This window comes from Pollachius pollachius (assembly GCF_949987615.1).
Source record: "Pollachius pollachius genome assembly, chromosome: 16".
In the NCBI taxonomy this organism is placed as follows: Eukaryota; Metazoa; Chordata; class Actinopteri; order Gadiformes; family Gadidae; genus Pollachius; species Pollachius pollachius.
In genome coordinates, this window is record NC_136949.1 from 10,806,540 (window position 1) to 10,830,231 (window position 23,692).

General features: G+C 43.2%; 2 protein-coding genes across 2 annotated transcripts; both read right to left on the minus strand.

Annotated features, from left to right (window-relative positions):
* Positions 1 to 4,967: 4,967 nt before the first annotated feature.
* On the minus strand, positions 4,968 to 11,406 carry LOC307087742 (AN1-type zinc finger protein 3-like). The gene is made up of 6 exons (XM_079753382.1): positions 10,870 to 11,406; positions 7,072 to 7,112; positions 6,171 to 6,362; positions 5,797 to 5,862; positions 5,530 to 5,700; positions 4,968 to 5,204 (listed from the first exon to the last, which is right to left on the minus strand). Exons 1-6 carry the CDS (start codon positions 10,935 to 10,937, stop codon positions 5,050 to 5,052), a joined length of 693 nt encoding a protein of 230 aa, XP_079609508.1. The 5' UTR covers positions 10,938 to 11,406; the 3' UTR covers positions 4,968 to 5,049.
* Positions 11,407 to 11,821: 415 nt separating this feature from the next.
* btbd9 (BTB (POZ) domain containing 9) lies at positions 11,822 to 23,159 on the minus strand. The gene is made up of 11 exons (XM_079754118.1): positions 22,930 to 23,159; positions 22,455 to 22,662; positions 21,504 to 21,867; positions 20,833 to 21,100; positions 20,131 to 20,350; positions 18,584 to 18,703; positions 17,678 to 17,787; positions 16,871 to 17,060; positions 16,564 to 16,671; positions 15,085 to 15,163; positions 11,822 to 14,365 (listed from the first exon to the last, which is right to left on the minus strand). Exons 2-11 carry the CDS (start codon positions 22,637 to 22,639, stop codon positions 14,165 to 14,167), a joined length of 1,845 nt encoding a protein of 614 aa, XP_079610244.1. The 5' UTR covers positions 22,640 to 22,662; positions 22,930 to 23,159; the 3' UTR covers positions 11,822 to 14,164.
* Positions 23,160 to 23,692: the final 533 nt, after the last annotated feature.

Sequence of the window (23,692 nt, forward strand, 5' to 3'; positions counted from 1 at the left end):
CTTCCGTTCTTCGCGCCAGTCAGAGACTCTCGGTAGCACGCGGCGCTCCTTCAACTGGCCGGTGGCAGCTGAAGTCGCGACAGGGGCGCCCGCACTCGGTTGTTAACGGAGACGGAGACGGAGACAACCCCCCCCAACCCCCCCACCCTTTCTCCGTCTACACACACACACACACACACACACACACACACACACACACACACACACACACACACACACACACACACACACACGCCTGCGCGCGCGCACTCACACGAATACACTCGAACACACACACAAACACACCTACCCACACTAACACACACACACACACACACACACACACACACACACACACACACACACACACACACACACACACACACACACACCTACCCACACACACACACACACATACACACACACACACACACACACACACTAGACCTCCCAGGTGTTGTGGAGCCTATGAAGTGGTTTGGCTTGCAGAGTTCTACTAGTATGCGGCACCGCCACCTGCTGTCCATTTTAGGTACTCCTACTAAAACTCCCGAAAGTAGACAAAATACCATCTACCTCTCACTAATTTAAATCAGAGTTTGGTCCAAATATGAGAATAAAGAACGTTAAAATACAAACAAATTAAAACAGCATGCAAGAAGAAAGCTCAGGAGAATGATTTTTTCTTTTTCAATAAATTCAAATCAAATCTCTATGCTATTCTATTTACAATCTATATTTAATTATTATTCATTTATTATTCACAAGAACAAGAAGGCAAACGAACAGAATATTTGGGTTTGTGCTCTGACTGCTGTCTGTAAGCAGCGGGGAAGCTCGGCGCTATCCATTTCTAAATATTTTATTTACTTCTCGTCGACTTTGCATCTCATTGATCTTTCTCTGCTTTGTGGAGCTCTGGTGCGCGTTTTATCTTCCTGACATCGTTCTAGCCAATAATGTTCTCTTCCCTCTCCCCTTCTCTCCTATCTGGTTGTTTCCGTTGTTCCTCTCTAAAGCGGCGCGAAAATAGCCGTTTCTTCACTAGAAACATGGGGCCCACTGTTATTTTGGAAACGGTTGTGTCCAAAGTTAACGTACATGGATACATCCTTAAGGCAGAACTTACAGATATATTTATCCTGTCTTATTAGGGATATGCCTACCAAATTTGTATGCAGTTAGTTCTGTTTTTCCGAATTCATTACAATTAGGCTCGATGATGAGCAAATGGCTACAATTCATATACTAACCTTCCTAAACAATCTTAACAAAATATAGTAGAATGTATAGTGCATAGAGTCTTCTGTAATCATGATTACAGAGTAATTACACTTCTCCACCCGTAACATCCAATAAACTCACAAAATCCATCATCAATTGTTATAATGTATTTTCTAGCTCTTTTTTATTTTTAAATAATATTAACTGATAGAATGAAGTTCTTGGAATAGAAAGCCTGCCCTATAGAACAGACAAACATGCCACACGGGGGCAGCAGAGCGAACTGTATATTCTGTGTATCGCTGCAGCATCACATAAAAGTGATTGAACCTTTGAAAGCGTGGAGATTTGTCGAATGTAGGCCTACGTGTTGTGTAAATGATGTAAGTTAAAAACTTTCACAAGTAACTTAAGTAACTTAATATGTAGTTATCTTTATTTCACCACAATGTCACCCTCACTTTTGTTTAAACTTTTCATAGCAAAAACAACTTTGTCCATAATTTTTAAACGTCTTAAGAAAACACAACGACGTAAACCCATATATATGTTCTCTCTCTGAATCCATTTGGTCTGTGGGTGAAAAGCAGCGCAACATTACCAATGGGAACTCGAATTCATGATTACCATTCGATCAGCTTCTTATCCAGTGTTTTGATCACACATTTCCCTTATCGCGGCTGTTTTACAACAAGGGGATTTAAAAAAAAAAAAAAAAACTTTTTATCCAGTGTTTCTGGACCTTATCTCCGACCATTCTATTGCGTTCTAGCATCTCATAAATCAAACCCGGCCGCTCGGCTCCTAGCGAAATATAGTCTATGTTCCCTTGCGCCGTGTCCTCCTCCAGATTTCTCATAGGAAACTCAGATCCTTTGATGATAGTCGGGAACTCCTTCATGTGTAGCCTACTATCACATCATTCTGGCTAGGGTCTTGTTTTTTGGCCTACTTGGCTGGGGGGAAATCACCGTATCAACCAACAGATAAAAATTGCGTGATCCATAATTGGCTTGTACCCGGACTTGTTAGAGGTCATCCTGGAATTGCGAACCAGAAATAAGAACAGGATTACAGTGCAACATGATGGCCACCCACCCCCTCCATGGGTTTTTTAAAAGCCTTAGAAGCACCTTTAGTACTCGACTGGCTATTCCAAGGTCTTCCAACGATCCATTTTTTATTTTATGAACATGAAAGGTTAGTGTTCTGTCACATTTGTAGATTCTTGCCTGTATGAGTGCAGTGTGTTTGGTTCGTGCAGTACTGTCCTTGATGTTTTAAGGGGTCGTTGCAGGTGGCTAATTAAGTTTGCCTTTCGTTTGATTTATTAAATAAACCAATCAGTTGGTCCTCGATCTGTGAAACTTCCACACGGCTCTGTTCAAGGTCGCCTAGTTGTTTCGTATAACTTTCCTTTGACCTAAGGACATTTCCTTGAAGGTTCACTTTGTGTTACACAGTGCTAACTAATTTTTGGTAAAACGCAAATATTTGGTGTTTATCAATTATAATAGATTAGGTACAAAGGCATCAAATCCAAGGGTCCTAAATTAAACTATAGACAAATGAAACGCAGTGGTTAGGATGTTTGACGACTGAGCCAAAGGTTCTGGGTTCAAACCCCAATATTCATGCCTAACCCTTATCCAACCCTTAATGTGTTTAATACATTTACTACAAGCTGCTTTGGATAAAAGTGTCTAATAAATCAGGGGTTCTCAATCTTTTCCTTTTTTATTACAATTTGAAAAGAGTTATAGATGGCAAAGGACGAGCACACACAGCATTCTCTAATCCAGTTTATTTGTCCTTATCAGAAAAATGGAACACAATAAAATTAAAAAGAAAAATAGGACAGAATTATGTGTTTTTTTTATACATTGAACTAAATATGTCACTCTATTCTAGGGTGTAAGTAACTCAAACTGATATAAGGTTAAATAATTTTCTTTAAAAAGGTACAGAAAGATATTCAATGTCTTGCACATCTTATTAGCACTCAAAAAAGGGACAACAAACCCCCAACCCACACACCCCTCCCCAAAAAAAGATTAAGAACCAGCCACTATATATATATCCAAACCACAAACGCATCTTTCTTTGCTGTGTTCTTATTGGACAGACGGTGGGAGAGAGAAAGAGAAAGAGGATGAGTCAACAGGGTAGAGAGAGGGTCATGAAGTTCAAGCCCAGACATGTCACAGACTTAAAAGGGAACTCCAACCAGAATCAACTTTCATATTTGCCAATTTCATAATAATAATCATAAACAAGAAAATAAGTCATCCCAATTTGGAATTGTAAGAAATACAATAAATAATATCACTGAATGCATTGATTGAAGGTGATATTTTCAACCCAAAATTAAACAAAAGTATTTTTTCATTAAGCTAAATACCCGTTTTAATAGGGTACATCATCTTGTGAGGCAGAAATTCAAAGTGAGTCTTGCTGGAAAATCCCATTTAAGAAACTTGAAGTCGGAAAAGTGACCAGTATGCCCAGCACAAAGTTTAAGCAGTTAAATATCAAAGAATTTCAAAATAAAATAAAAAGTGGGGGAAAATACCACTCAATTCAAGGAGGACTATTCTGTGGGAGTAGTAGTTGATGTTTGTCCTCACGGTAACCGATTGGAGACAAAACACAAATGATGTTTGACAGGACCTTCAAATATTCGGCATGTAATTGTGACATAACATGGTACGATCATTACATTTCCCTTTAACCTAAACAACGGCAGTAGCCCAAATGTAGTATGAAGCAGAAATTTCCGCGATTAACTACAATGACAGCATATCTGAAAAACCGCACATACCATCTAAATAAGTGTAGAGCCTTGGCCCTGACTTTGCATTGAGTGGTATTTCCCTCCAGTTTGAAGAACATCTTAAGAGTTGAGCTTGGAACATGGAGAGTACGAGACCCGCTACAGTGAGGCTTGCGTCCTATCCACCGGGCTGTGTTAGTGTCCACGCGTTTGCGGAAAAGATTTTAAAATGAAAGACCCAATTTCACGTCCTCATGGAAGAAACAAAAACAGGGGGTGTAGTAATTATAACAACAGAAGTCTTCAACCCAATGGCAGCCTCGACCAACCGACGCGCGCTCACTGCTGCGTCGCTAGCCCCCGTGAGTCAACAACGCACTATTAGCGTTAGCTTGTGAGAACTGTAGAAAAGGGCTTTTTAATGACAACCTGAGGTGTGGCCATGGGACAGGGCGTGGTGGTAGTAGTAGTAGTAGTATAGCGCCCTGAGGGACTAGAGTCAACGGGGTGGTGGTGGTGGTGGTGGTGGTGGAGCTGGGTGGAGCTCCGGTCAGATGAAACCAGCAGGGCCGTGCAAAACATCCTGCAAGACCAAACCCCCCCCCGACCCCTCCCTCACCCTCTCCGTCCGAAAGGGGCTGTGCTGGGGGACGGGTTGGGACGGCGGTGGGTGTTGGGGGGGGGGGGGGGGGTTAAGGCTGTGTTTGCCGACATGCGATACTGAACGTGGCTCCACAACAACAACAACAACAACAGCGGGCGACGGTCGTCCCGAGTTGGCCTCCCCCTCCCCCTCCCCCCGAGGGTCTTAGTCCAGAGTCTTCCTATGCAGGAAATCGGGGACATCAACAGAACTATGAACGAGCTCAGGTCCAAAAATTTCGGGTCAAACTGTTGATCAAGCATGATCCCCCCCCCCCCCCCCCTCCCCCCCTCCCTCCCTCCCCTCTCTCCTTCCCCTCCCCCCTCCCTCCCCTCCCACTTTCTCCCATTAGTCCTCCTCCTCTTCCTCCTCCTCCTTCTACTAAGCGCCGTACACTCCGATTGGATGGCTGGGTCACCGGCGTGGCCAATCAGGAGCACTCCTCCCCGATGCGTTGGCACGAGCGGCCCACCTTGCGGTCGAGCTTCACCATCTTGAGGACCGCCTCCTCGCGGCCGCGCCCCAGGTGGTCAAACAGGCAGTTGTGCTGCTCGGGCAGGCGGTGCAGCATGCAGAAGACGTAGCCTAGGCGGACAGAAGACGTAACAAAACGTTAGCTACAGTAGCTTCCTTGAGAGACAAACAAGCTAGCTTTCCTAGCTCCATGTAGTGGCAGACGGCTTAGCTCCACTAGCATCATGGCTGTGGGAAGGTTGCTAGTCAGCAGGATCGCGTTCATCAGTATTGTTTAGTTGTTTAGCAGATGGTGCTAGTTATCATAATCGGGATTGCTGCTGGTTAGCACAGTTGAGATAAGGGCTATTTAGCATGGTTGGGATACGGGCTGGCTAGTATGTAAGGGTAGGGTTTTTAAGTGATGTTCCCCATGGTTGAGATGTTTGCTACTGACCACAGCGACAGGAGCCCAGTTCCTGCTGCACCAGCTCTAGTTTGGTTTGACAGCTGTAGCAGCGCCGGCGGTTCTTCTGCTTGGGGCCCCCGCGGGGATCCTCCCCGGCGTCCTCCTTCCCCTCGGTCCGGGGCCGCTTCTCCGGGGTGGCCTCGCTCTCGCTGCCCGACGCTGCGGAGTAGACGGGAGGCAAACGAGGGTTATAAGGAGAGCCAGGTCTGAGGATCAGTAGGGGGACACGCAGGGGCGGGGGGAGGCAGGGCTCACCTGATTCCCGAGGACGTTTTGTGGGTGTGCAGAGGGTGCCCTGTGCCGTTTCTGTGCTGGATGGTCCTGTTAGTGAAGGGTATCGGCGTGAGTTTCCAAAGAATAAAAATAGATTATGTTGTTAATTTCTATTTATTGTTTTATGTTTCTTTGGATCACACACAAAATTAGACGGCTGTTCAATGTGGCTCTTTTTCATTTGGATTTCATTCTGTGTGTGTAAGTAGCACCCCCTTGAGCACCAAGTCATTCATTACACCATGAATGTACAGAATTAAACTGCGAAGGGAAAGGTTAGCTTTCAAAGGGGTTAAAAAGGGGTTTAGCTTTGAAGAAATAACAGAAAAGACAAAACAAACAGTGGACAATATTACCTTCCCTGGCGGCAGGGCATGTGGACGAGGATTCTTCGGTTGACAGTTGCTCGGAGCTAGAGGGCAGGCTCGACAACAGGGATTGGCTACTGCTACTGCTCGTCTCGCTACTAAAGACAGGCGATTGGCTACTCCCCGAGCTTTGGATGGGCTGAGGAGTGCAGTCCTCCTCTGGCTGCTTTTTCTGAATATCTGTCAGGAAGGAAAGGGAAGGGAAGAAGAGCAGAGTAGTTTGAGCTTTATTGAGGCACATACCTGCCCAGCAGCAGTAGAGTTCACGGTTCAAATGCCTGTATTAATTTTATATGATAATAAAAAAAAACGGTCCTTAAAGTTTGGGGGTAAAACCGGATCAGCGATATCTATGTACAGAAGTCATACTATTATTTTTCTATGGTGAAGCAAAGAGGTAGTGCTCTGCAAATGATTGAACACTACTGGTCAGAGGATCTGTTTGAATCTGACAGCTTTACTAGGCACTGTTGACATGCACACAGCTAAACTGATTATGGGACACACAGCAGGGACAACTCTGGCAAAAATTGACAACCAGGCCTGTCTTGTTCAATAGCCAATGTGTGGCAGCCATGTTCCCTGGTTGTCATGGCCACCACAACCTCCTGAAAACAAATGGTAGTTGCCAATTCTTTACGCTGAACCATTTTTACATTAACAAGCTTTGAGTAGCATAACTAACATGATAAACGGTCAAATTTCTGACAAAAGGAAATGGTAATGCTTTTATTACAACTGTGACATTCAACTCCTCACTCCTAATCAAATTAGTTAGTTGTACTTGCAAACCTATTTGAATAGAGTAAGTTAGTACTTTCAATCACATGTCCATCTCTGGATACTTTCATGAGTTTTAAAAATGTATGTTTAAATGAGAAAAACTTACCAGCAAAACATTTGGAGCACATGTTCATGGTTTTACTCGACCTTAGGAGAAAATAGACAAAAATCAATTAGAGGGGAGATGGACTTACAAAAGGTTGAGGGTGTTTTTCAGTTATGATTTATTTTTCGCCGGACTCAAACACTGATCAATACAGGATCAATCAGATTCTGTTGGATCCTGGAGTGCAGTTAGGGTCAAAGTCCTACGGCAGGACACAAGTCTACGTTCATGAAAACAAAAAAAAGTGTGCCATCCTGTATAACAAAATTGTATCTTTTAAAAAGGATTACGTCACCCAGAGAACCACAGTTAAGCACTTTTATTCATTACGCACCCTAGCCTGAGATGATGGAAAAAATGGTTGTACTCCCATCCCTTTGTGGAGAAAGGTGCTCCAAAAACGATTACGCCCATTTTGGAGACAAAAGGGTTGAACTGGGATAGATCTAAACCAATACCAAAGCATCCATCCAAACTGATTATCATATAATGTCATATCCAATGCCCCATGGTTAGTCACTCTTAGTTAAAGAGACAAATGTAATGGTAATCTAAAATACGTTTTGTATTTTAGATACAAAACGTTTTGGTAGCTACTCCACTTAAACTATCCAACTTATCCAATTAAACTGAAGTCTAGCTTTTAACACGTAGAAAACAAATGTTCTGGTCAAATGTCCATTCTGTTATTAAAACACATGTTGATTCTTTCTGAGGTCCCGCGTTGAGGTTTGTTTGAGCTGTACTTATGTCTTCCCGTGTTCAAGGTAACTATTTGCTGTTGATATTCCGAAGGTACATGAGCAAACTCATATGTCACTCTTTGTTATCAAAAGTCTCCATTCGTTTTTTTACCGTGTAAGGAGGAGAGCTATAACGTTGTCTCCTTAACAATATTATTTCAGCCTACAGCCCTTGAACATATTATACCCCTACCCAGAATAAATAACGATTCAAAATGTATTATTAAAAAAAGGAGAACCACGATTTCTCGAAGGATCCTAAAATTTAAGGAATCCAACTTAAAAAAAAAGGACAACTTAAAAAAAAAAAATACCATTTTAATCTGTTGACAATACATAATGTTTGTGTTCAAACACGTTGAACAAGGAAACAAAAAAAGCTGTCCACAAGTCGTTTACTTAATCATTGCATCCCTACTATCCCCCCCAAAAGAAACACAGCCTACAAAGACACAAAGCTACAGCCTTCTTTAACAAAATGCCAGAACGACCAGAAATGTGTATTCAGAAAAGATGGTCTTTTGTTAACGTATAACGTCTAAAGGCAAGCATAGAATAGGACCTGTGCTCCCATGTTCCAGGGTAGAGCTGACTAATACGACACGTCTCTTATGTCCCCTATGGTTTCCAGGGTCCTCCACTTGAATAACAATGCCATACATTAGGCAGGGTCCGGTGGGAACCGTGTCAATAGCTGGGAAGCATTTTTTTTTTTATTCATACCATTGAGTCTATAGCAGCTATGCTACAAATGCAGTAGATACAGCCTGCATATAAAGACATTTTTCTAACAACAAGCTTGTTGCAGAGGACAGCTGAGTAGTCATAATCATGGGGTGTGTGTGTGTGAGAGACGGTATCGCTCTTTGGAAAGATAATGTCGGCCCCCTCCCAAGGATAGAAGGCTGGCTTATAATGCAGTATCAGCATAGCGTAGATAGTTACCATAAGTATTAGGCCTAAGCCTGCATACACACACATTGTAAAAATGGTGTCACAATGCAATACTTACTGGGAATGAACATGGATTTCAATTGATTCTCCAACATCACATCATCCAGTACCAGTTATGGGGTACCAGTCCAATCCCTGTGTAGCTTAACATGTAGTAATAGAGCATGCCGCTAACAATGCTACTGTTGGCACCTTTGGTCAATAGAGGTGATCTATTGGTTAGTCAGGGTGCAGGTCAAACCAGAAGGATCCAGCTTTGATCATTGTGTAGCCCCACACCTGTCAGTCAGCCCACTCTTTGAAGCCCTGTTCAATATGGCGGTACACGTCTTCTACTGGCTGTCCCTCGAGAACACCCTCCCCTTAAGAGAGGGATTTCCACTACAGAGGGACAGGCTACACATATAGACCATGCACACGCCTGTAGAAGTTATATGTATAACATATGGCTGTATGTGTATCATCTTCCTCGGATTCGATCGAATTCTGCTGCGTGGCTAAGCAGCCAAACATTGTGTGTGCTTGGCAGTATCAACAGCACAAAGGCTAAACTCCTTATTTGAAAGATAATACCCCAGTAAAAATAAATACCATTGATAATGTCATCCAAGTGTCATTGTTCCCTTGTCCAAACCCAACATTCCAAAACAGATAAGGTGAACTCATCTAGATTATGGGAGTTAGTTATGATAATAATTTAAAATAGTCTTCGCCTGCTGATTGAACAAACCACATTATGCCAGTGTATCTCTATGATCCAATCAATCCTTGTACACAACACCCAGAAACGGGGGCTTACCTGGCCTGCGTCAATCACAATACGATTGCATCTTCAGATGGGAGCAGGGGCTGACAAAAATGTCTGGTTTCTATCGGGCAACCATGCAGGCCTATTAGCTCTCCGTTGCCTAAGTTGACAAAATGGTTGCCATTGTTTATATTTAATGTTTAGTGTGATAATGGAAGTAGGTAGCTATATACACACACGTTAGAAAAATAGGTGGGTTAACATGGTTGAACGTACGGCTACACCATCATTGTGTTGAGAAGTAAGACTATGTTCTTGTTTTCATAAGCGACCTAGCGACGGGTTGCCTTTTATTTTAGCGTTCCTTATCTCCTGGGGTTCAACCGTTGGAGATTGGGAAAGCCAGATGAAAAAGCAATCAGTTGGAAAGAAAGGTTTCGTACAATACAGATCCTAAATGCTACAATGCCAACCAAACGGTGGATTTAAGTAGTCTGTCTCGAAATAACACCTGGCCAACTGCTTCCTACATTCGCTTCTTGCCAAATGTACAGCCTCACAAAGCCATAAACATAGTAACGTTACCGTTTCTGTCATCTGACATAGACAGGTGGGGTAGTGGGGGGAGGTCAGGATTTAGTGAACTCTCTCTCTCACACACACACACACACACACACACACACACACACACACACACACACACACACACGCACTAAGAAATAATCTATAAAAAAAATGAGATCAGAGATAGACGTGTGTGGTGCAGTGCAGGGCAATAGTATACGACAAGTCAATTGTCATTACTTAATCTTTTCTTAAGGAATTTCGCAAGAGGAGCCTCGCCAGAGCCATCAACGAATCACATCCGGTATGCAAAACACATCCAGCTCTCCACGAAAGAAAGAAGACGTTTGAATCAAAGCATGAAAATAGAAAAATGTAAATGAAAAGACGAACTACACGATGTTTTAAGTTGGTCGACTTGACCAAAAACACCAAATGGGAACCCATTCGCTTTGTAGTTTGAGCAGATATAAATCCTGGGCACGTTTAAAAGGAACCTGCTGGCCATAAATCATTGTCTCCGATACGTCACCTCCTGAATTTCAAAACGAGTTACAAATAAACATTTACATTGGCCATCGACAACGTTTACATTGACACACGACGATCAGTTTGAAGGGGAAAACGTATAGAAAGTAGGTAGCTTTTCCAGCTAGAAAAGGTATTAACTTCCCAACCCCCACCCGGCCTGCACAACAGAACAACAACAATGGGTCTGTACTATTACCGTTGGTAATATTTCCCTTTAACCATCTTGTTGATTTGACCAGTACAACAGCTCAATCTTACCCCCAGAATCCACACGGGCAGCGGGGTGGTAAACCAGGAGGTTTGCTGCGTTCACTTGTATCTCCCATGACTTCAAAAAAACGATATTGATACGCGAGTCGGCTCGGGGATGAGTCCGGGGCCTTGTCGTTCAGTGGGTATTTAACAGTCAAGTTAAGCCCAAAAATATCCTCAGGGTCTCACTTCACAACTGGAAAGAAAACAAGAAAAAAAGGAAATAGTTGCGCCTTAGTACCAAGACCAGCAACTTGGGTTTGTCCTAAAAACGAATCAGTTTGTAGTAATTGATCATCCAGCGTCCTCACGGGACTCAAAGCGATCAGCTGGACCTCGACGTGAACACTAACCCACGGATAGGGGGGTCTGGACGTTTTGGCGACTATCAATTTTACAATCTTGACGCGTTGTCCGACCACGAAACGGCTTAAAATTAAAAAACTGATAATACGGCGACCGATCGACGTTGTAAAAGCTAATTCAATAAACGGTCCAACGCACTGCCTACAAAAAGACAATTTACTTCCCCGTTTGGGACCACCCTATTCACACGTCGCCTGTAGCTGCTCGCAAAGTATGCCGGAAACGCGTACATTAACGAGCAATGTCAATATTCTTTGATTTGAAAGAATTGCATCAATATTGTCATTTATTGAATATGTATAGCAAATCCGATTTCTTTTTTTAAATTCTAACTTAACAGTGTAATGGGATCGAATTAAGGAATAGTACTACTAGAACATTTTATTTTTGACTCCTGCGGATTTACAAACGTAAATCCACCCTTCGCCTTCATAAAAAATGTGTCAACAAATGTACTTTAGTGTGAACCCTAGGCCTTGGTGGTCAAACAGCTGTGAAGGAATATACAGTGACCAATCAAATAGTTTGGTCCAACACTTTAATATTTTTTTTATAAAGAAAACCAAAACAATCAAAACAAATATAAGCAGTAGTTAATTTAAAGAAAGATCCATGATATATCATTGCATCATAACGTTCATGTCTAATCAAACCGAATCAACACCTTACTCCACTTTAGGTCATAAACAAACTGCAGTCATTGAAGAAAAATAGAGCAGTGGCATAGGAAAAGCAAACATGAAGCACAAACACTTGATCATACTTATTTAGAACTTTTTTGAAAGGCAATGCATTCCTAAGAGGCAGTGAAAGAACGATGACCAGAGCTTCCGGACCAGTACATATTTTAGATAATTAACAGCCAGAAAATCATACAATTTGAATGAGATGAGTAGACAGTTTAAAACTTGTTCTTAATTCTGTTCTCTGTTAACAGTTGTGTTGTTTAATTACCATAACTGTCTGCAGCCTTGCTATGGATTTCCTAGATTTAACAGAGGGTTCAAACGGCGTTCAGGGCATTTTCATGTTCCCAGCAATGCCCAACAGGCCTTCACACTCAACCTGGTGTGTAACCTCTGACCTGCACAGCTCTCGAACAGCTTTCTGACTGCATGGCCAGTCATTTAGGCCCACCCTTTCGGTTGAGTGGAATCATCTCATTCTGGTAACCGAGATACTGTCTTCGTCATAATAATAATAATATTTAGGAATTAATCATGAATAATAACATTGAGCCAAAAGCCCTCACAGTTCAAATGCGGATGTGACTTAAGCAGCATTCCTATGTATCTGTAACATATAATACTATCAATAATATGAAGGAAAATAAAATAATAAATAGGCCTATATACTTAACTTATTTTTTTCCCAATATTATTGTTGTTATATATTTTATATTTGTATACATATACAGTGACCTTGGATGAATAAAATCAAACTCAAAATTATTCAAATCAAAATTATTTTTCTACAGCAATGTCGACCATGAAGTCTTCCCTCAGCTCTGGTTATCAACCAAAGGAAATACTATCGTGGATACTGGAAAAGGGGGTTCAGAGCCCCAAAAGACGTCCATGTGGGGCTTTTAATGCCAACATAAAAGTAACCCAGGAGGTTAAATAAATAGGTTTAACAACTCCATGACGTGCACTGCAAGAGTGAAGGCGAGGGGTGTTAACTAAAACGGAACCAGGTCAAAAAAGTTTTGCAAACCAAAGCACTAACAGCTCAAAGAGCTTCAACTGTTTTTAAACAAAAATAAGAACAATAATAGTTATAAACAGATGGCGAACTTAATTAACATACAACATATTTAGAGCAGCATGCTTCATTCGATCAAACAAAAAAATAGAACCAAAACAATAGAGGTTTACCATTGGATAGCAAGCCAGCATTGTACTTCACACAGCAGCTGCTTGTCAGTATTGTTGTCAGTTAAAGTGCCTTCTACAGCCGTTTGTCTTACTACTTAAATACATTTCTCTGATCCCCAAGGCCCAGTGCGAACTATTTGGTCCAAGTTTCCAAACTCAGATTCATTTTTTTGCCACCCCCTCTCCCCGAAATGGTTTGTGCTAAGATATTCCAAGTGCCTAGTAAAAATACTTTCAGTATAAAAGATTTACATTTGAGTTTAGATTTCGGAGCCGAACAATTAAAAGTATACCGTGTTACCAGAGCAGCTTGATCGATTTGACCAAATGCATAAATTAGCATATTTAAGTGCCGTTTGCGTGATATGAACTATGGTGACATACGCCGCAAAACTTTGGCAATCATGTTTCTGTCGTTACGAACAGACACAGCGGCCATTTTAAAACAAGTGACACCTCTTCTGTTGTAAGTAATAGCTGGCATGTAGGTCTTACAGGTTAGGAGTCACCGGCTATATATGGGGGGAGGGGGCCGTTGGCTAAAAACAGTAATTGTCTTCAGGGATGATATTCTCAAGATAGAAGTGTAACGACTGGTCACTTTTTTAAGTAGCAAAAATATGTTCAAAGTGGACATAGATTTAGGAAATGTAAAATCCGAAAATAATTTTTACCCTGGGGTTGTTTTTTTTATCTTTTAGTGGTATAACCGTATCAATCCCTAGATAAACCTTTCCGCCTACAGCCCCTAACCCACGGACGAAACAAATCTCTACGCTAACCGACGAAAAAGAAGTGTCGACCTTCGCCCAGTTTCAGAAATATGAAAGTGTGATACTGGTGAAATGCTATAGATGTATACAGTTCTGTATCTGGAGTTTTAGCCAGCACAAACAAGGAATTATGGGTAAAAACCGACTCGCACTGGGTTTGGGTTAGGGCAAAGTACCGAGTGGAGTATATATCAAGATATGAGGGCAATGGAGAGATGGAGTAGGAGACAATAAGAAGTAAGAGATCTCTTAGTGGTTGGCAGGAAGAGGAGAGAGGTGTATCTCTTAGTGGTTAGGTTGGGAGGAGTTGGAGGAGGAGGACGAAGAGGGCTGGGTGGGGACCAGACTGTGTGTGCGTGAAGGTCGTGGGGGTCGCGCTTGGAGGTAGGGGGTGCCGCCCCCCTCTGGAGACTGCGGGCCGGGGGTCCCCTCGTTGACCTCCGAGTCCAACTGGGCCGGACACTCAAAGTGGACGCAGTGGAAGACCTGCAGCGGAACGGGAGAGAGACACCGAGAGACAGGGATAGTGGGGGAGAGAGTGAGACATAGAGTGGGCGGGGGAAAGAAAGTGATGGAAGGAGACAGAGGGAGAGACAGACAACACAGAATGAGAGAGGGAAAGATTTGAAGAGAGTTCAGAATTTGTTTCTTACAAAATTGTCTTTATAAAATATGTTTTCATTTAAAATGATTAGAGACGACACTTCTGTTCACAAACTTCCTGTCAACCTAAATTGGCCCTGATTGAAAATGTTCGGGGGGGAGGGATGGGTTGATACTTTTTCAAAAACATAAAAGTGACATGGAATATGTAGCTATACATTGGAAGAAATGTAACAAAAGAAAGCTAACCAAAGCGGCAAAGACACTGTCAGACGTGATTCTAAAGGCTCAGTTATGGTTCCCCGTCGACGCAACACAATGACCGTGCAGACGCTTCGACGCAGTTGTAAACCTGTTTTGGTTGTGGGTCGGGTTTTAGTGAGCAGACATATCACAGCCCTTGCTGCTGCATTGCCTCGACGCAAGGTTATAATTCTTGGGAGGCGCACGTCAGACCCTTGTGGTGGATGCAAGGAGGGTCCACAAGGATGTAATGGGTCGGTAAACCCCCTTGCTTTGCGTCGACGTGGATCCATAACTAAGCCTTAAGAGACTACGAATGTTCCAGTGAGGTAAATAATCGTCCTAGGCAACCCTCTAACCTCATTGGCTGTGTTGTGCGTTCCCACAATTCGAATAAAGGACGCAGGGTTCTTCTCAAACTTCAGGGTCTGCCACGACCTGCAAAGTCATGGGAGAATCATGGGAGAAAAAAATAAATATGGATAGAATAACGCTGCCATGTCATCCTATGAAAGGGAATCTAGGGGATTGGCAAATGTTTTGATATAAGGAAGTAAGTAAAAGGTATTAACAGTTTGAACACAAAAATACTCCTGAAACACTTGTGTAAAGATTTTCAAAACATAACAAGGCAAGACGAGAAGGGGGATGAGAAGAGCTAAGAGGGAGAGGAGATGAGGGACATGGTAGGAGAGGAGGGAGAAGAGGGTAAATCAGGATAGCTTGCAGTAGAGAGTAGGGATGGGCATATCAATATTCAAATATTAGATGAAAAAAAAATTGAGCAACCGGTAAACCAAGCTACGAAAAAAGAAGAGAAAAAGTGTAGCGCACTCATAATGTAGCCTGAAGGGCTTCCGTGATCTGGCCTTCACTCAACAAATGTATTAGTTTTCCATCTATAAGTAAAAGGAAAAAAACACTCGAAATCAGTATGAATCAAAACAAGTTCCTTTTTGACAAGAATATGAATGAAGAGTATTGCATACTTAAGGCACAAACTGAAATTAGATTCAAGTAAATCTAAGGCACCAACTGAATAGATTCAAGTAACTGAAGCACAACAGCAAAAAGTATAAGTACTGGTGGGCTTGGATATCAACAGAACTCCACTTGCAGCGCATGGGCCTGCCTCGCATTACGCATGATGCGCACATAACAGGACATCAACAAAAATATATTATGTGTAAGATGGAAATACAGTATGTCTAAAACATTTCCAGTTAACATAACACATAAGCCCACCTACTGCATCACTCATTCTTGTTCAAAGAAATGAGCAAAACTACGTGCTTGGGGGATAGGCGGATGCGGAGGCGATTTACAATCAAGCCCGCCGTGGAAAAGACTCTCTCCACTGGAACGGAGGTTGCGGTATAGCCAAGTATTTTTGCATTGCAAAGAGTTTGCATTGCACATTTTTTCACCAATCTGGTCCAAATATTTCCACACTTAGCTTCTTTTGGTCGCCATTTCTTTTAGTGGGCGCGCTGCCTGCAAGTTTAAACTACGTGATGCGCAAAGGCACAAAAATGTATCTAATGTATTGCGATTGTGTTTTTTTTCTTTCTACTTTACATATTTTAAAAGGCACTAGTATACACGTTTAATGAACAATGTGTAATTAAAATAGCTAATGAATAATATTTCATTAACTTTAGGCAAAAAAAATAAAAAATCTGCTACAGCTAAAGTCAAATACCCACGTCATTTCGAATAATCAAATATTCGATAACCTTGCCCATCCCTAGTAGAGAGTAGATAAGATAGCAGGTAGGAGATAGGAGGTATGATAGAAGGTAGGAGAGAGGAAGAAGCAGTCTAAACAGGCCACTTACCGGCAGGCAACCTTGGTGCGGTCCACCACTCTGGTCCACTGTTGCTGATTGGTGGAGACCTCGATGAAGTAGCTGTAGGAGCGATCGTCACAGTCCCACAGCAGGAGCCTGCCCAGCATGGGGGGGGGGGCACCCGGTTAGTCATTACCAACACGTGGGACGTGGCTACTTTCAGAAATAAAAGCCGACTACATTACTGTTGTATCTTCTAAAGAACCTCCTTTGCTCGACTGTAAAACCACCCAGCTATACCAAGGTCTCAGAGGGCTTTTATTTTCTAAAACACACATCAAACCAAATGGCCAACCGTAAGGAGCTGATGGAGTAGGGCTGGGCCAGCTGGATAACGATGGCCCCTGAGCCCAGCTGGTGGCAGGTGTAGCCCGAGTCCCAGTCGTAGTTACGAGTGTCGCCGTTGAGCAAGGCGTTCCTGCTTCGGCTCACGCCCTCCACCACACTGGCACAGGCGGCAATGGTTGCTGCGTTCTCATTGGGCACTGGGGAGCGGAGGGAAAGATATTGATTGGCTATTCGGTGTAACTGATTTCAGGTTCTGTTAGTCGGACGGAAAATCGCTTGGGCTATAGACATTGGAATGAGAGTACATGCCCAATATTATAGAAGGACCCCTAATTTACCACCAGGTCTGTAGTTGATTATCCATTACAAGTGATTTAAACCTACCAGCCTACCCAGTGGACCGTACTAACTGGGATGCATTTCTAAATGATCCATTATATGTCTCCCTGTGGGATATTCCTATAGGGTCGATTTTGAAATTGCTTGTGATGGCTAATCAGCATCACACCTGGTGGTAAATTGTAGGGCCTATATTGTCTTGAACTGCTATTTCCCAAGTCCTTCCCGCTAAAGACAAAGAGTTTTTAGTTAACATGGGTCCACGCCATGCACCCATTTAAATACACACCATTAAGTCATTTAGCGGACAGTTTTATCCAAAGTGGCTTACAGGGATTTTTTTTGCTCATTAAGACTTCAGACATTATGTTTCAAAACCAGAACCAGAAGCTTTTCACCCTAACCCCTAGTCAACCTGCCCCCATTTAAGATGTCGAAAGAGGGGGGCATATCTTAGGCGTCTTCAGGAACTTACCCACAAGGCCTTTGTCCAAGGTGTACGAGCGGTTGGTGAACATGCACTCGAAGGCCACCAGGTGGAAAACCTTGTTGACTGTGTTGTGCGTTCCCACGATGCGCACGTACCTACACACATGAGGGAGAAGAAGAGGATGCAGTGTTCAAGAGGAAGGACAGCACTTTGCACATTTTTGCCAGTTGCACTGGCCTGATTTAAATGAACAATAAAAAATAGTGAGCTAGTATTGTAAATGGACAACTAGCTTCTTCAGCCAGGTGAGGGGTTGTCTTGACATACAAAGGTTGTAGGATGAATGATGTCTCAAACTATAGGCAATTGTAGCCTATAGGTTTAGTCATCATTCATTCATTATATGTATTTTAGGTCATTCAGGATCAAAGAACGGTAGTTAGCATGAAGTTCGGAGAGTTGGGGAATGTTTGCCTGCAGGGTACTGTATGCAACACAGGCAATGTTGTTAAGAATTGTACAAAAACAGCACATGTAATAAAGGCATCACACATTATAATAGAGAAAATGAATATTCAATTTCTTGGGAGATCTTACATAAATGTTTCAGGTTATGCAAAAGGACACTACATTTAATCGCTTGTCTCCATCTTGAGCAACCATAGTTAACTGGAGACTTTTTATGGGCTTTTGTGCCCCTGAAAAGTAATATACATTTTATATTCAAGTCACTTGAAATGTGCGGGTAGGATAGTTGGTCATTGTTAAGTCAAGCATGCACAGCTTTAGAGCTAAAGTTGAACTGAGGTCTGCAATATAAAGTGTATAAAACCAATGTTACATCAGGCCCACCAAAACAAAAGGGTACTGCACAATGTATGGAAAGAAAGGTTTTATATAATAGTCATACAACCCCAGGTGAACCAAGGTGTATATACAGTGCTGCTTTACCTGCACACCCTGGGGGTGAAGTAGAGGTTCTGCCAGGAGCGACACAGCGACTTGGAATGGTCGACCACGCGGATCCAGTCAAGCTCGTCCATCGACACCTCGATGTAGTAGGAGTAGGACCTGAAGACACATGAAAGCACTTGTTATTTTGACTTAAGGTAGTGCAAGGACTGACAAGGAAAATTATAACTATCCCAATACTATGCAAATCCTCTCTTACACACAGAGATTTGCCATGCTAAAATTAGAATATTGTGAAAAAGTTCAAAATTGTAGGCTCAAGGTGCTGCACTCTAATCAGTTAATTAACTCAAAGCCTCTGCAAAGGTTTCTTGAGCCTTTAAAATGGTCTCTCAGTCTGGTTCAGTAGGCTTCACAATCATTTGGAAGACTGCTGACTTGACAGTTTTGCACAAGACAGTCATTGACTTAGCCTCCACAAGGTGGCTACGGCTCAAAAGGTCATTGCTTAAGAAGCAAAAAGGATATTCATAGAATGTTGGGTGGAAGGAAAACGTGTGGTAGGAAAAGGTGCACAAGTAACAGGGATAGCTGCAGCCCTGAGAGTATTGTCAAGCAAAGGCCAGAGCTTCACAAGGAGTGGACTGGGGCAGAAGTCAGTGCATCGAGAGCCACCGCACACAGGCATATCCAGGACACGGGCTACAACTGTTGCATTCCTCGTGTCACCAACAACTCCTAAACCAGAGTCAATGTCAGAAGTGTCTTACATGGACTAAGGAGAAAAATAACTGGTCTGTCGCTCAGTGGTCCAAAGGCAAAGGCAAGTCAGAGTCAATTTTGACTTTGTCAGTGATGATTTGGGAAGCAATGTCATTTTCTTGTGTTGGCCCACTGTGTTTATTCCAAAGCCCAAAGTCAACGCAGCCGTCTTAACAGGACATTTTAGAGCCCTGCTTCCTTCTGCTGACAAGCTTTATGGATATGCTGATTAAATGTTACAGCAGGACATGGCACCTGCCTGCATTTCCATAGAAAAGGTATGGGTTATTGTCAAGAGGAAGATGAGAGACCCAAGACCCAACAATGCAGACGAGCTGAAGGCCGCTATCGAAGCAACCTGGGCTTCCATAACGCCTCATGCAGTGCAACAGGCTGAGTTCCACGCCACGCGAATTGATGCAGTAATTCATGCAAAAGGAGCCCATCCAAGTACTGAGTGCATATACAATAACATACGTTTCAGAAAGCCAACAAATCTGTATTAATGTTCCAGGACTTTTCTTAGTTGTATTGTGTTATATTCAAATTTTCTGAGATACTAAAGTTTTCATGAGTTGTAAGCCATAATCATCAAGAAAAAAAAAAAAGGATTGAAATATTTCACTTTGGGTGTGATGGGTATCACTTTTCACAGAATTTCTTTTTTTAAGATTAACTTGTATATCCTCCCCTCACCAAGAATAACCTCCGCCCACCAATTTCGGCCCTTTTAGCAGATTGATTTCACATCAAAAGAAATAACCAGTGAACTTAAGATACATATCATTGAGTACGTAACGTCCAGTGCCTTCCCCCTCTCTCACCGGCTGTCGCGGTCCCAGAGCAGCAGGCGGATGTGGTTGATGATGGAGGGCTGGCCCAGCTTCACCTGGATGCCTGCCCGGCCATCCTCCTCGATGGGGTGCCTGGAGAAGCCGTGGTCCAGGTCATAGTTCTGGGTGTCTCCGTCCAGCAGCGCCGACTTCAGCTCTCCCTTCACCACCTGGGCCCCGTGCTTCATGGTGGCGATGTTTTCCTCCGGGACTGGAAACACATAAACCAACACGTTATATTATATTATACAATACAAACCAACACAGAACAATATATTATCACTACAATGTGCACTAGCTGGAGGCGTTGATGTTATCTGTGTGAAACTAGCATGGTGGATAGCAAGTTGGTACTAGCTAAGAATACAGAATGCCAGCACCATTCTGTATGTATTTAAGTATTATTGCGGCATATGTTGTAATTCACACAGAACTAGGGAGCCATACAATTTGCAGCAAAATGGCTGAAAATGGCTAAAAAAAGTTATAACATCACTCTTATCTATGAAACCTTTTGGACCAAGACCATTTTAAAAATAGTAAATAGTCAGTACAAAAATAAAAAAATTCAAAGCCACAATCTTGGTGCTTTTTCCCCAAGCTGTCGGCTTTGACAGACTTCTTTCATGGAACTTCAGACCACATAGGAACCCTTTTATTTGGGGGTAGCGGGGGGAGGGGGGGGGTACTGACCGAGCATGCCGCGGTAGTTGAGGTCCATGTCCCTGCTCTCAGAGCGGGTCTTGATGGCGTCCAGCAGTTGGTCGGGGCTGAGCAGGCCTGAGGGCCGCACCACGTTCAGCATCTCCGTCAGACTCATCAGCGGCAGCCTCACCGCCGACATCACCTCCTGCGAGTCCTCGCCGTCGCCGTGGTGACGGCTCCAGCGGCTCAGCGCCAGGAAGATCTCCTTCTCGGTGGCGGCAAATGAGTCCCTCCTGACGACTGTGAGCAGGGCGGCCTTCGGACGTGCAAACACACACACACACACACAAAATTATTGGTTTAAATGAATCCACGTCGTGGGTCTCAATGGGTGGGTCTCAATGAGTGGGTCTCAAACTTGTTTTCCCCATTTATTGTGGGAAACAATAAATACATCATCCATTTCTCCTGACCCCTGAAGAAGTGCTTTAAATCAGACATCGCTGGTTCTACAGAAGTGAGGTCTGTGTGGCGCGTTGCTGCATGAAGTCATGCAGCAACGCGCCACACACAACATCACTTCTTCGGTCCATATTGTACTCATAACCCATCTACTCACCCCGCCTTCCCCAGTCAAGGAACACCTAAACAGATGACTCATATGGGTCAAACCCTGCTGACACACATTTGAAATTCACACAAATACACCCGGCCATTACCTTGGAGAGCGTCAGGAAGCCGTCAGAGCCCAGCACGTCGGGCCCGTGGCGGTCCATGTAGGCGCAGCAGGCGGTGCTGAGTGCGCTCAGAGAGTACAGGCTGGCCACGTCAAACACCAGGCACACGTTGTTGGTGTGAAGAACGGTACGCAGGAACTCCGAGGTGGAGTCCTCCAGCGGCTGCAGGCCGTAGCGGTGCGCCAGGCCGAGGAAGTCCAGCAGGACCTCCTCCCGGGCAGAACTGAGGCTGGCGCGGCCCGTGTAGAGGTAGTGGAGCAGCATGGAGAAGGCCTCCGCACGCGTCTCCTCCAGGCACACCTCCGCCTGCGGCAGGGACTCCTTCATGCCCCCATAGAGCAGCGCCCTGCGTCGGGGATTGACATTGTTAACACGTCTGAACTACGGTGTTTACCCTTAGACTGCACTCCAGAGTAGAGGACCCGGGCCATATTTAAAGTTGCGTGTTGGGAAAAAAATCTGACACCTAGGGGTGTACCGGCATAAGTGAGTCACGGTTCAGCTCACATCACAGATTTTAGTTTGGTACCATACGTCTCTTGAACCTGACCTTTTTAGTATTTTCTTTAACCTTTTATAATCCAAAAGTAGACACCCTTTGGCATCAAATACTCTGTTCCATTGCCGTACACTAACATTATGGATGTCTGCCCCACCATGAAGGACGAAGTTACTTTGTTTACATGCTACTATTATACATCTACCCATACACTTCATTATTCAAGTTGCTTTGACATGGTCTAAAATGGTCTGAGGGCTATTGAATTTTGCAAGATTAAAAAATGGACGAGCAATTTTTTTTAAAGGAAAACATCATGGAAGATATTGAAGCTGGTTTCCGCCCTCTGAATCACATTGTTATTGTTGAGGCATCTTCAATTACCCACTTTCCTGCGGTATCGGACCGTATGTTTAGACATGCTATACTGCTACCTGAAGTAGTGACAGCGGGCTGCCAGGATCACCCGATGTGCAGGAAACCGCTTTTCTTCCACAAGAAAGGTTACATCGCTGTACTCCTCGCCGGGAACCAACGCGCCGAGCTGCTCTGACAACAGGTGGATGTGGTCTATCTCCGACACAGAGGCCAGTGGTCGCAAAGGGTGGCTGTTACTCATGTTAACAGATACTACGGTCACATCTGGCAGAGATGAGAAACACAAATGAATAGCATTCGTCATTAAAGAAGTAATGAGATAAATCAACACAAGACATCCGCTACAGGGGGATGTTGCATACACCTCCTAGCTAGGTTGTTATGAAAGACATCTTGCATGCTAACGAAATTAGAAGTACGGAATAAGGCACAATTAATCCCATTTTCATGTTTGCATTACTCAACCCACGTTATACTGTACAGTATAACGCACATGACATCCACAAGTTTGTAAGTAGCCATTCAACTTACCTAGCAACGTTGTGGTAACGTTAACCTTACACCGTTTGTGTTTACTTGCACGGCTGCGGTGGATAAATAATAATAAAATACTGGCCAAAGCCCACTTCCCTCTGTTTCCTGGTTATGTCACACCTCTCACTTATCTCCCGTCCTAAGAGATACAATAAAATATGTTTTAAAAGCACACGGTGACGTGCAGAGAAACCGTTTACAGATTTAACCAGTCTAGGGATTTAACAACCACAACATGCTAACGGAAGTGGATCAACAAGCTCAAATGACTACTTCCTGTTCGAGGATGGACTCAAGTGACAAATATTCCAAATTAAAAGTGCTATTGAAGATGCTCGATAAATAAGACAGTTCCCTTGATAATACACTCACAAACTCCCTGAAAATGTAAGATATGATTGAACATGGAAGGTTGAAATCAAATGTAGATCGGAATGCTTCATGGTATTTATGTGGTCGTGTGGTTGCACTCCGCCATATGGAGAGAACTCAAGAGCATTGATAGTACAGTACGATCCTAAATAACCCTATACACACACCGTTACCTAGGCTTAACGAAACACTTTATCCATAATCACAAAATCATTACTAGAAACCCAATAATCAACAATCACAATGTGCTTTCAAAATGACAGCGGTCATTGGGATTGTACGTAGCGAGTGCAAGCCCAATTTTGTTCCGTATTCATTAGTTTAAAAGATAATTTAGGAAGGAATGCTCTGACCGTTCAAGATGGTGTAAACTGTTACTTCACATATG

Bases quoted from the DNA above. Each gene is read 5' to 3' on its own strand.
- LOC307087742 (XM_079753382.1), bottom strand. From the start codon at position 10,937: ATGGGAGATACAAGTGAACGCAGCAAACCTCCTGGTTTACCACCCCGC. The intron at 7,113-10,869 runs GTAAGATTGAGC...TTTTCTCCTAAG, and splicing joins TGCCCGTGTGGATTCTGGGG to GTCGAGTAAAACCATGAACA. The intron at 5,701-5,796 runs GTGAGCCCTGCC...TCTACTCCGCAG, and splicing joins AAAACGTCCTCGGGAATCAG to CGTCGGGCAGCGAGAGCGAG.
- btbd9 (XM_079754118.1), bottom strand. From the start codon at position 22,639: ATGAGTAACAGCCACCCTTTGCGACCACTGGCCTCTGTGTCGGAGATA. The intron at 20,351-20,832 runs GTCAGTACCCCC...ATGTGTTTCCAG, and splicing joins CAACTACCGCGGCATGCTCG to TCCCGGAGGAAAACATCGCC. The intron at 17,788-18,583 runs GTAAAGCAGCAC...TCATGTGTGTAG, and splicing joins TTCACCCCCAGGGTGTGCAG to GTACGTGCGCATCGTGGGAA.